The 11,233-nt window shown below is 41.4% G+C and overlaps 2 protein-coding genes across 2 annotated transcripts in view; one reads left to right on the top strand and one right to left on the bottom strand.

Moving 5' to 3' along the window:
- The window catches only part of MTBP (MDM2 binding protein), a 60,184-nt gene extending 58,709 nt beyond the window's left edge, over window positions 1-1,475 (bottom strand). The window contains exon 1 of the mRNA XM_019552367.1: window positions 1,374-1,475. Within this exon, the coding sequence (XP_019407912.1) occupies window positions 1,374-1,428 (55 nt within the window). The 5' untranslated portion in view covers window positions 1,429-1,475. The remainder of the gene's footprint in view (window positions 1-1,373) is intronic.
- A 34-nt stretch (window positions 1,476-1,509) lies between these two features.
- MRPL13 (mitochondrial ribosomal protein L13) overlaps window positions 1,510-11,233 on the top strand; it is a 57,072-nt gene continuing 47,348 nt past the window's right edge. Inside the window, exons 1-2 of the mRNA XM_019552359.1 lie at window positions 1,510-1,566; window positions 1,847-1,970. Of these exons, the coding sequence (XP_019407904.1) occupies window positions 1,540-1,566; window positions 1,847-1,970 (151 nt within the window). The 5' untranslated portion in view covers window positions 1,510-1,539. The remainder of the gene's footprint in view (window positions 1,567-1,846; window positions 1,971-11,233) is intronic.

Below are 11,233 nucleotides of genomic sequence, written 5' to 3'. Positions count from 1 at the left end.
TTCCCCCAGATCCTGGTGGTCACCCTTGATAAACTTATAGGTGGCCATCAGATCACCCCTGAGCCTACGCTTTTCCAGGCTAAAGAGTCCCAGTTCACAAAATCAGCAGCTACAGTTACTTTCAGAAGGTGTTCCTGTTCTTTCAGCTTATATTTGGGATCCTAACGAATGTGTGGTCTCAGCAAATGCCACATGTTGACTTAATAATACTACTTCTGAGAAAGTATCAAAAATCAAGACTGTCTGAAATTCAGATTATTAGTTACTCCCTGTGCTACTTGATTTTTTTTTTAAATGGATATACTTTCAATCAAGTCAGGCATCCAGAAACATGCAAGCAGGGCCAGCTCACTATCTGACCACTGATCCTAAAAACAGCCGTGAGAAAAGAAAAAGAAAAAAAAGAAGAAAAGGAAAAAAGCTTTCCCCACCTCCAGTCTTGATCAGACTCCAGGGCAACCTGATTTTCAAAGTGTGCAACAAGCCAATGGGCAGATCTAGGCTTCCGAAGAGTGAGGCACAGATGGTGAGGTGCATCATCCCATAAAACACAAGATTACTTTCCCCAGCTGAAAAGAAACTAGGTGATTCGCTAATATGCGAGGAGCCTCAGACTGCATTATTTGGCTTAGTTTGCATTATTTGGCTAGGCACAAACAAATGTCACTTTACTGGAAGGAGTTAAAACCAGTCTGCACGAAGAGGCCTTTTGCTTTGCTGTTCTGGAACATGGGCTGAAGCCCATCAAGACCAACACGGCTCTCTCACTGAGGACCAATCTACACTATACAAATAATCTAGGTAAGGAAAGTAAGGAGAACATCACTGATCACTTGGGACAACAACAACAAAAAGACAAAACGAGCACAGGAACAAAGGTTCAAAATGAGGGGGAACACCGAGCACAGTGCATGGGCCAGCACCCAAAACATGTCCCAGGAGCCACCAGGCACAGCCACCCAGCCTATCTGTCACTTTGCAGGACGCTGGCCTAGGCCCGCCAAGTAGCCCACCGGCCTCCCTTGGATGAGAAGACTACAGAAAAGGCTATGACTGATTATGAGGGACAAATAATAATTTAAAAAAGCAAAAGAGGGATGGGAGAAAGGGTGCCATGGGCAGAACATGCAACCCGTCCCAGCAACCGGGAGACGCAAGGGGACGAGGGGGCTCCACAGTCCGAGACCAGGCCAGGCCAGGCCGCAGGGCTGCAAGAAGAAAGAAGAACTCGGCTGGGGAAGCGCCAAGGGGGAGAAGATGAACGCAGAGCATGCGGGGCTTGACAGGAAGCCCCCCCAGCGCCGGCTGCTCCCCCAGGCCCTTAGGACTCGCCGCACCCCCGCCCGAGGCTCCTCAGGGCCCTCCCGCCGCACCTGGGCCGCCAGCCCTGCGCTCCTCCCAGCAGGCGAAGAGTATGTAGCGGTCCATGGGCGAAACGGGCCGGGAGAGCTCCCGCCGCCGCCTCCGAATCGCGCGCCGCCACTACCCCCACTGCGCGCTTCCGCTTCCGCCGCCAGAAGCTCCGCCCACCGCGGCGCCATGGCCAGCTACAGCCGCGCGGCCCAGGTGAGCGGGGTGCGCGGCAGGTCCTGGGGTCTCTGTTCCTCCCCACCTCCCCATTTTTCTCTTTCCCCCCTTCTTCTCCTTCAGGCCTTGTGATGTTACTGATGGAAACGGCCTCTAGGTTTATGCAGCGCCGGACATTGTCCTCCAGCTGCGGGGGGAAGGGGAGTTGCAGCCTGGGTAAAGGCTGGTGATTGATTGGTTTGGGCTTGACGGGCCTGGTGCGGCTGTGGAGAGAAGGGAGCCTTTGTCGTTCACTATTCTCCTCTGTGCTTCCCTGTAGCAATGGGCAACATTTGCCAGATCCTGGTTCCTCATCGACGGGAGGATGCAGCCGCCAGGGAAAATCGCTGCCCTGACGGCTGTCCGGCTGGAGGGGAGGCACAAGCCTGTGTATCACGCGCTGAGTAAGTGTGGCAGCAGTCGGATCTAACCGGCTTTGCCCCAGAGGGGTTTTGTGTCATGGGTGATGGGCCAACCCTGCGGCCCCAGAAACAAGGGGTGGGGGGAAGTTTATGCTTTTATACAGAAAATCATAGGGGTTAGGGTTACGAGCTAAAGGGAGGGAAAACTGCAGAAACATATGCTCAGTACCTCATTTTCCCCCTAAATGCATGCTGCAGCTGTCCCCACGGCTGAGTCTAGCTCCTTCATTCCTGGCCTGCCTGACCAAGCCAGTGACATCTCCAGCTCCACTGTGCACTCTTTTGTGTAGCCAGGTGCAAGCTGCTTTTTCCTCTCCTTACTGCAGCTTCAAGCAAGCTTCCTCTCCTGTTTGCTGCTGCTTCCTTTTTCCCCCAGGCCCTGGGTTTTTGTAGGCTAAATTAGTAGTCATCATCAGTATCGCAGCTCTACTGTTGCACACATTACATTCAGGGCATTTTAGCAGTTTGGCTCTTAAAATTGTGTTGCTTTCATTCTTCAGGAGTTATAAGATTCCACATTTTCCCCCTACTCTTGCCTTTCTTTTTCTCCTTAAGATCTTATATTGTTGCATCTATACTTCTGTCTAAAGCTGGACTTTATATTGGTGTTCATTCAGCGTTTATGCAGCAGAACCTGTGTAATTCCTAGGGTTAGGGAAAATAAAGGTTTGTGAACCGATGGGGTGTTTATACAGTCACAGGAACCAGCTATTCAGGACTGTTGTACTTAAACTGCATGTTGCAGCTTTTATTTGAGAGGGTGTTACTTTTCAATCTGGTATGGACTACTGGTAAGTTCCTGCTGACTGGAGAAGTAGCACCCAAAGCTACAGTAAATGGGCTCATAGTTTAAAAAGCCTCTACTTGGGAAGCTGTTGCAAGTTAAGTGGGTTGCAAATCACTTGGATAAAAGCTAGGTGACTTCTGCTACATTGTACTAACATGTATACATCCCATTCATGTTTGGCATCCCGTTGCGCTAGATGATCTGAATATATTTGTTTTTAAGATTTCAGCCGATGTGTTGGTTCTTTGTGGCCAGGCACAAGGATTCATTTATAGCTCTGCACATTTCTGTGAACTTTGCAGCAATAGAAATATTCTCAAGGGAGGGGGTGAATAAGTGTTCTTGCCTGCAGCTGCCCCTTTTCTCCTGTTCCCTGCACCTACCCCAGACTGGGGTGATCTTGGTCTGGGGGAAGTGCAGGGATCACTTCCCAGCCACCTAACTGCTCCTGGGACACGGCATGTGTCCCAGACCAAGGTGAGCCCAGGAGTTATACAGGGAGTCTTCTCCTGATGTCCCACTCCTCCCAGGGACTGGGGACCAGGAGGAGTCCAGCAGCACTTTCTCCCTACACCTTCCCCAGACTGAGTTCACTAGTTTGGGGAAGGTCTGGGGAGTATTTCCTCTTATGATCCCTGGGAGGCTTTAAGGAGGTACTTGTTCCTCTGGGAGAAAGTCACGTACAGGAGAGATGTTCCTCATTGAATGGAGGAAGAACTTTTCTACCAGAAGAGTAACATTTCTCCAGTTAGAAACGTAATGCCTGCCCATATCTTATTTATGTAGTACAACTTGTGTAATGAAACCATGAATCTTGTTTGAAGCTTTTAAACAATATAGTATTTAAAAAAATGTAACAGACAAAAATCAAATAATAGCATTTCCCATGTCGCGACATGTATAAAAGTATATGCCCTACAAAAAGATGGGAACAGTGCATTTCTGTTATGCCAAACCGTTTGCAGAAATGCCACTCCTCTGTAACTGAAGATGGGAATGGAGCTGTACTGGTAAACTGCTGGTGATTCTAGGTTGAAGACGGATTGAACACATCTGGGTTCTATCTATGGCCATTTTAAAATCAGTGAATTCTCTAGCAAGAAAAAATGATAACTTATTGTGATGATTAAAATACTGGGTTTTTTGGTGTGGTACACCTGGCATCCTCAGTCAGAATCCTGTTTAGCTGAAGTTTATTGAACATTATGGAGAATTTTAATGAATTCATTGGACTAGGAATCACTTCCTTGGACACAGTAAAAACCAACAGTAAGTGACAGATCCTGCCTTGAATTGCTAGCAGTGCTTAAACTCTAATCCTGCAGTCTGCTCGTTTGTCCAGGATGCTGTTGGCCTTCTTTTGCAGCAAGAGAATGCTGTTGGCTTGTATTCAGTTTATGATTCACTGTGAACTCCACTTCTTTTTCTGCAGTATCGTAGACTGGGTAGTCCTACTCTAGCCTTTACATATTCATGCAAAATTTTTGCTGCTTCCTCCCGAATAGACATTGAGCCATTGAACATAACTGGCTGCATAACATCCATCTTATAGCACTTTTTTGTTTAGTCTGCAGTTTCTTAGCTTACTAATGAAAATGTGGGGAGAGGTGTTGTGTTTTATTTATTTATTTTAATAGATAATGTAAGTGTAGCTAGTTGTAGTGGTCAACATTTTGACTGGAAAGTTTTTTTTTTTTTGAAACTGCTCTTAAAATTCCCCAGCTATTTATAAAGCTTGTTTGTAGTTTGTTTCCCACCCCCCCAGCAGCCTGTTATTACAAGCAATGCCTAAGATAATTAAACTGGAAGAGATGAGATTCACAAGTACAAATCTGTGTTTGTTTATTCTTTGCTTTTGACACCACAGGGGAGTTGCCCATAATTCAGTGTATTTTTTTTTTTACTTGTGTTGTTGGCCAGGTCTTATAAGAGGGAAACACTTGTTTTTAAAAGTAACACAACATTATTTTGAAGCCATAACAATAGGAGAATACTCAAGGGTGGATATAAAGTTTAAAATGGCTTATAGCTTTCTATATGAATAGGCAACCAACTTGAAATTCTGTCAATAAAAAAGTTACATCTTTTTAAAGTAGAACTTTGAAAATGTATCCTACTAATAACATAGATTTTTTTGTATATTTTCAGTTTCATTTTTTAATGAATTTCATTAATGAAGATATGCTGTCATTTAAAAAAGATTAACTGAACCTGCAGTAAAAGAATTACTATGATTATTTTTGTTATTTGCAGTATTGATGTTAAGTCAGGGTAGTAACTTAAAGATTCAGAGAGTCAGACTTTTGTAGGCAACAGCCTATGCTTTTGTTGCTGTTAGTAGTAGTGTTGTGGCACCTACAAAACTTAGTCATGGATCCAAACCCCACTGTGTTAGACACTGACCAACAAACACAAGGGCCCTGCTGATTCTACTGTGACTTGGTCATTAGTCTTCTCTATGGTGGTAAGACAAATTATCTTCGGGGAGATGAGACTAAAAGATATGTTACAACTGCCAATCTTGTACATTTCTCTTAAGTTTAGATGCCTTCATTAAATACAAATCTAAAATTCATTATTCCAAAACTTTCTGTAACATTCTACTCTTCAAATAGTGGCTGAAATAAGGACTTAGCATAAAGTAACTTGTGCTATTCATTCACTGTTTTGCCAGGGATTTTCCTATGAAGATTTAGATTCATTTTTATTTTTCAGAGCAGAAAATATAACTTACAAAGCTGATTTTAGGAATGCAGATTTTAAAGCTGCAAAACATCTTTTATCCACAAGATGTCGCTACATACTAAAGGTTTTTGCAAACTGAAGTTGATGGGAAGCTATGCTAATGAAAAATAGATTTGATCTTTCTCTGGAAAAGATCTTTTGAGCATTCACTTGAACTCTCATTCAGTACTGAAATGATGATTGTGAAGGAAGGTTGCTTTAGAGGGATTTTATTTGCTCTGTAATAGGTTTGGCACCCTGTCATGATCTATTTTAATAGTATGATAAATGCTAAACTATGTTGAGTATATTTTAAGTAATCTGGAAGTGAGTTGGTTATGATGTTTTAAACACTTGAGTTTCCTAAAATATTGAGAAGTAAGTGATAGTATGGAAAAGAGTATGTATGGATTTCTGCTTTGTATCCACTTTTACTTTTTGATGCTGGAAAGGCAGATAATTGCATTTATATTTATTAGCATGTTTTGCAGAATTTTGAGAGGTCCACACTTGCAAGGAAAAGAATTGGCTTTTATTTTGTATTGGATATTTTTCTTGCATACAGATCTTCTGTTTACTTACTCATTCGCCAAAGACTGAACTGAATTCAAGCTCTGTAAAGGGGCACAAATAACTTTAATTTAATGTATATTTATCTTGTACCGAGAGAAAATTAACACTTTAACTGCTTACATATATTTCAAAATTTGGGCACAATTATACTGTGTGAATTTGCTCAAAGATTCAAGAACACAAGAATGTTGCTTATGTTTACTGTAGCTTTGTTCCCTTAATATTTAGTGATACAATGACATTTAACTTCTATTAAAATATAGAGGGAGAAGGAAGCCTAACAAAAGTGGATAAATAGAATGCACCTGGTAGTTAATGTGATGTGTTGGAGTTCAGTACAGCTAGCTCAAGGTGGATAATTATAGTTCATCCCTTGAAATAAAATTGCCTTCAGGGTGAAAACATCAGGAATTCCTCAAGCTTGTAATGGTTTGTACTTATAAGAGTTAGGAGAAAGAGTTAAGACTTGTTGTCTTAAAATGAACAAGTTCTTCTCATAGATTATTACCCTTGTAAGCCAGAATTGACTGAATGACTTCTGGGCATAGGCAGACATCAGGCATTTTATTAAAATACAGGATGGGGGGTGGGAAACCTTGAAACCTGTGACTTACCATTTCATAGGAATCATGGAACACTTTTAAATGTTCCCTTATAAGAATTATATCTTTTAAAACAGAAAGGAAGAGGTAATGCAACTAATATTATATAGTGTAATTTACCCAAAGAGACTCAAATCATACTCTGATGTCAGGCTTATGCTCTGACTTTTTCTGAATCAAAATAGAATATATAAAAGTTTGGGGGTTTTTTCTGATGGTGATATGGTAAAATGAAAAATTGTTTTCATTTTACACTTTCTTATGGGTCTTTTGTGAGTGTAACGGGGAATAAATATTGTTTTCAAAAATAATTTATATCAGTGATATATGTTCCAAGAACATCTGAAATTCTCATTTGCTGCATTACAGCTCATACGGGCTGCCCTGTAGGAATTGAATATGTTTTGAGCTTGGGTATATATATGAGAGATTTCCCTGTCCCTGAAGGCACCTGTATCTTGATGAACAAATAATTAATTCAAACAAAAATGTAAAGGGAACATTAGCTATCAATAGACAAGATGGATATGATGCTAAACCAATACAAATCTGTGTTCTTGTTGCAAGAAAAATAGATAAGGCAGTGTGAGGCCATGTCTAATCAATTTATTGTGCTAGGCAGTGGCACTTTTAAACATATTATCAAACTATCCAACCACATCTGCAGCTTGCCTGAGGTGTCTGTAGTATCCCATGCTCTTCCTTTCTGCACTGTTACACAACTCAGTAATGTGCATCTGTTTGGAGACCTCAAGGCTTTTTCCTGCCACCCAAGACTAAGGGAATATTTTCCTGACAAGGACTCAGGCAGTGAACAACCCATCACAGGCCTGAGTCATGCCCAGGACAAGAAAGAGATCAGGTCCTGGATTGCACCTGAGGGCCATAGCTCCACTCATTATCTGGACACAAACTGTTTGTGCCTCTACACCAGCTCTAAGATTACCAAAAAACAATACTTATTACATTACCACTTCAGCCCCACAAAATGGAGAACCATACTCATTACTAAAAACAACAATGATATCATCATACAGCAGGCGACAAAGGGAATGCCACAGTTATCATGGACAAAACGGCATATATGTAGGAATTGCCCCTCTGCTTAGGGTCAGACCAGTCACCATATACGGAGTCCAGAAGGAATTTTACCTCATTCTGACATTGAGACTGTGAGAGTTTTGGGCTTCCTCTGCATTGCGGGGTGGGGAGGCGGGGGGCATGGCCCTCTTCCTTGCGTCTCTCAAGTGTATTTTAATAGATTTTGCAGCAGCAAGACATTGGCTGCCCTTCTCCTGCCTTACCTGTGGCAGGTTAGTGTGTTATGCTTTGCGGTTGTGTCAGGGTTGACTGTAATTTTACTAATAGGTTAGACAGTGGATTTGTATAAAATAGCTTGCATGGGAATGATGTCTCTGGCAGGGGTTTGGACTAAATAATTGCTGAAGGTGCCTTCCAGCCCTACTTTTCTATAATTTGTTTCTATGACCTCATCATATGGATGCATAAGAAGGAATCTCTAGAGAAATTCCACTTGGACTTCAGCAACATTCACCCTTCCATCAAACTGACTGTGCAGTACTCCTCCCAGCAGATTCAGTTCTTTGACACCACTGTGAAAGTTTCATTAGTTTGTCACCACCACATTGTATTGGAAACCAACTGACCCACACAGTTACCTCCATAGCCGTACCTTTCATCCTGAGCACACCACTGGATCCATCATCTACAGCCAAGCTCCGCATTTCAATTGTCTGCTCTGACCCCACTGTCCAGCAGACCCTAAGGATCTGGAGCAGGGATTCTTACAATTTCAATACAACCCTAAAATTTTAGCCACCCAAATCAACAGAGCCAGGTTTGGATCCCATTCGGTCCTGCTACAATACCAGCCCCAAGACGAGAAAAACAGGATCCCATTGATTGTCATCTACTTGACAAACCCAGCTTGAACACCTCAGATGTATCAATAATGATGTCTAATCCCTCCTGCAAAATGACAGCCAGCTCAAGGTAACTATGGGGGACGCACGTAGCCTGACTTAAAGGCAGCCCAGTATAACTCCTAAATGGTATATCTCCAGGAACAGACTGCCTAACTCCTTTTCTCACTAAGGTACCAGATCTTGCTCCAGACCCAGATGCCAGGTTTGGCATGAGGTGTATGCCATCACCTGCTTACAGTGCCCCTCTGCTGCCTGCATTGGACTGATGGGGTGATCCCTACGTATAAGAGTGAATGAACGTCAGTCTGACACCGGTACCAGAAAGATGGACAAACCTGTGGCAGAGCACTTTAACTTTCCTGATCATTCCAGCTCTGACCTTGGACTGGATGTTTTTAGGTAGCAAACCTTTAAAAATGAACTGAAATGGGAAATTGTGGAACAAGAAATCATCCACAGACTGGACCATGTTATGTATGGTTTGCCCAGTGGTCCTCAACCTTTCTAGACTAAAGGCATCCCTTGGAAAATACCAGCTCTTAATTCTCACTTGTTCTATTATTTTTCTGTAGTTAAAAAAAACAATTCCTTTGCTGCAGAGAATTCAGACCATAACAGGTCAGAATGAAATGTCTGCATTTATCTTGTGTATCACATTTGCACAGTGCAAGCATTGTGCAGCACCCCATGCCATAACACCCTGGTTGAAAATCAGTGGTTTAAACTGAGGCTATGGTGTGGTACAGTTTTGGAGTTGGGACTGGCTTCAGTGCTGGTATCGCTTCCAGCTCCCTGCATCTCACCAGGGCCTTGAACCAGCTCAGGGCTGAGATCGAAAAATCAGCTGATTTTCCCCCCCAATCTCGGGACTGCTGATTCAAGACTCAGAGTGCTACGACTTATATTAAAGTGCAGCTTCTCAGAACATAAAAATCGCCATTTTCTGGGTCGGATTATAGGTTCATCTGTCATAGTATGCTGTTACAGGGGCAGAGAGTGGACGCTGAAGGGCGACTGAACTGAGTAGGGCCAGGGTTTTTTTCCCACTGTGGTTACTGCGCAAGTACTAAATGACTGTGCAGTAACATCTGTTTTAACGCATTTGCTTCTTGTTCAAGGGTCTGGATAGTATACCTGACTTCTAATGCCTGACTCTTGCCAAAATGAACACTTTGTAGAAATAAAAGGGAAAAAAAAAAGTTGTGGTAGCAATGTTGGACATATCAGATTTTTCGCCCTTTCAATGTAAGGAATGTAAGTTTCTTGCACAAGTTTTGCAAAAGGCATCTAAGGGTATGGGCACATGAATGCTTGGACCCTTTTCAGAAGGGCAGCAGGTGATGCATTCTATTTTTTACACGAGCTGAGCAGCAAACAGTCTCCAACTTCAACCCTGGATGAAGGAATGTTAAAGTTGAAGCATTTGGATCTTTCTCAGCTCTGGCACCCTATGACACCTTTGGAAAGCACTCAAATCTGTGAATCTGTCAAAACACCCTTGTAGAGAATCACTGTCCTGAGGGGATATCCATGGGAAGAAATGTAGTAAGAAACATGTGAACAGAATACAAGTGGAGTAAAGTGGACAAAAGAATACAAGTAGAAGTTGCACAGAAAAATAAATAGAAACATCCCTCAGCAAAAGCTTTTAGGCATCACAAAGGTTTTGCATTGAATCAGTTTCTTCAGTAATATCAACTATATCTTTATTGAGCTTTTAATGAATTATTTCATAGGCAAATTGAATACATCTTATAGAGAACTGGCACCAAATCATCTTCCAGTAAATTGATTTAATGGGATAGTCATAGTTGATACACATCGTCACAATGATCATCACATTTTAAAGCAAAATGACACTTGTTTCACAGTTCTTCTATAGATAGTCTGGGGTTTAGTATTTTATTAAATATGGATAACATATGTTAGAATTTCTGATGTTTGAAAAATATTAAGATACTCTAGAAGTTTTAATTTTAGTAATTATTCATGGAATGGATGATCTCTTGAGTAACAGGCAAAATAATGCATTAAAGTCCTTTACATGGGACACTCATCTCTATTTGATTATAGCACAAATACTTCAGACTAGCACAAAGGTCATACCTTCATATCTTTTTGTTTTTAATACATATTTTTGCCTCGGGCTAAGATTATTTAATAGAAAATGTTTAGAATTCTAAAGAAAATTTGATTCAAATTTAGAAATCTAGAAGTAAAAACATCTAAAGATTATCTTTTAAGGCCAGATTTAAATTAACTTTCTTATATATTTTTCTGGTAGGATAGAGCAACCATATGACCCAGTAAGCAAAACATGTTAATCTTATGCATGTAAATAATTGCATTAACTTCAGCTATGTAGGTTGAAAATATTTTTATCTGTTCATTCACCCTTTGACATGTTGATAATGGAAAAAGTTAATAATTTTGATGCTTAATACTGACATTTTTTAAAATGTTGATAGTTTTTAACAGTTTAATCATTTGAGCCATTTGAAATTAGATACCAGCTTTGTGGAGGTGCACCAATGCATTGATTCATATCATATCGATAAAAAGGAAAATTGACATTATTGGTAATCAGCATTTTTTGGCTGATGTGGCCGATAA

Source organism: Crocodylus porosus, unplaced genomic scaffold, assembly GCF_001723895.1.
Source record: "Crocodylus porosus isolate Cpor-Errol unplaced genomic scaffold, CroPor_comp1, whole genome shotgun sequence".
Taxonomy (NCBI): Eukaryota; Metazoa; Chordata; order Crocodylia; family Crocodylidae; genus Crocodylus; species Crocodylus porosus.
The sequence above is the reverse complement of the archived record's forward strand: the minus strand, read 5'-3'. Positions and strand labels throughout refer to the sequence as shown.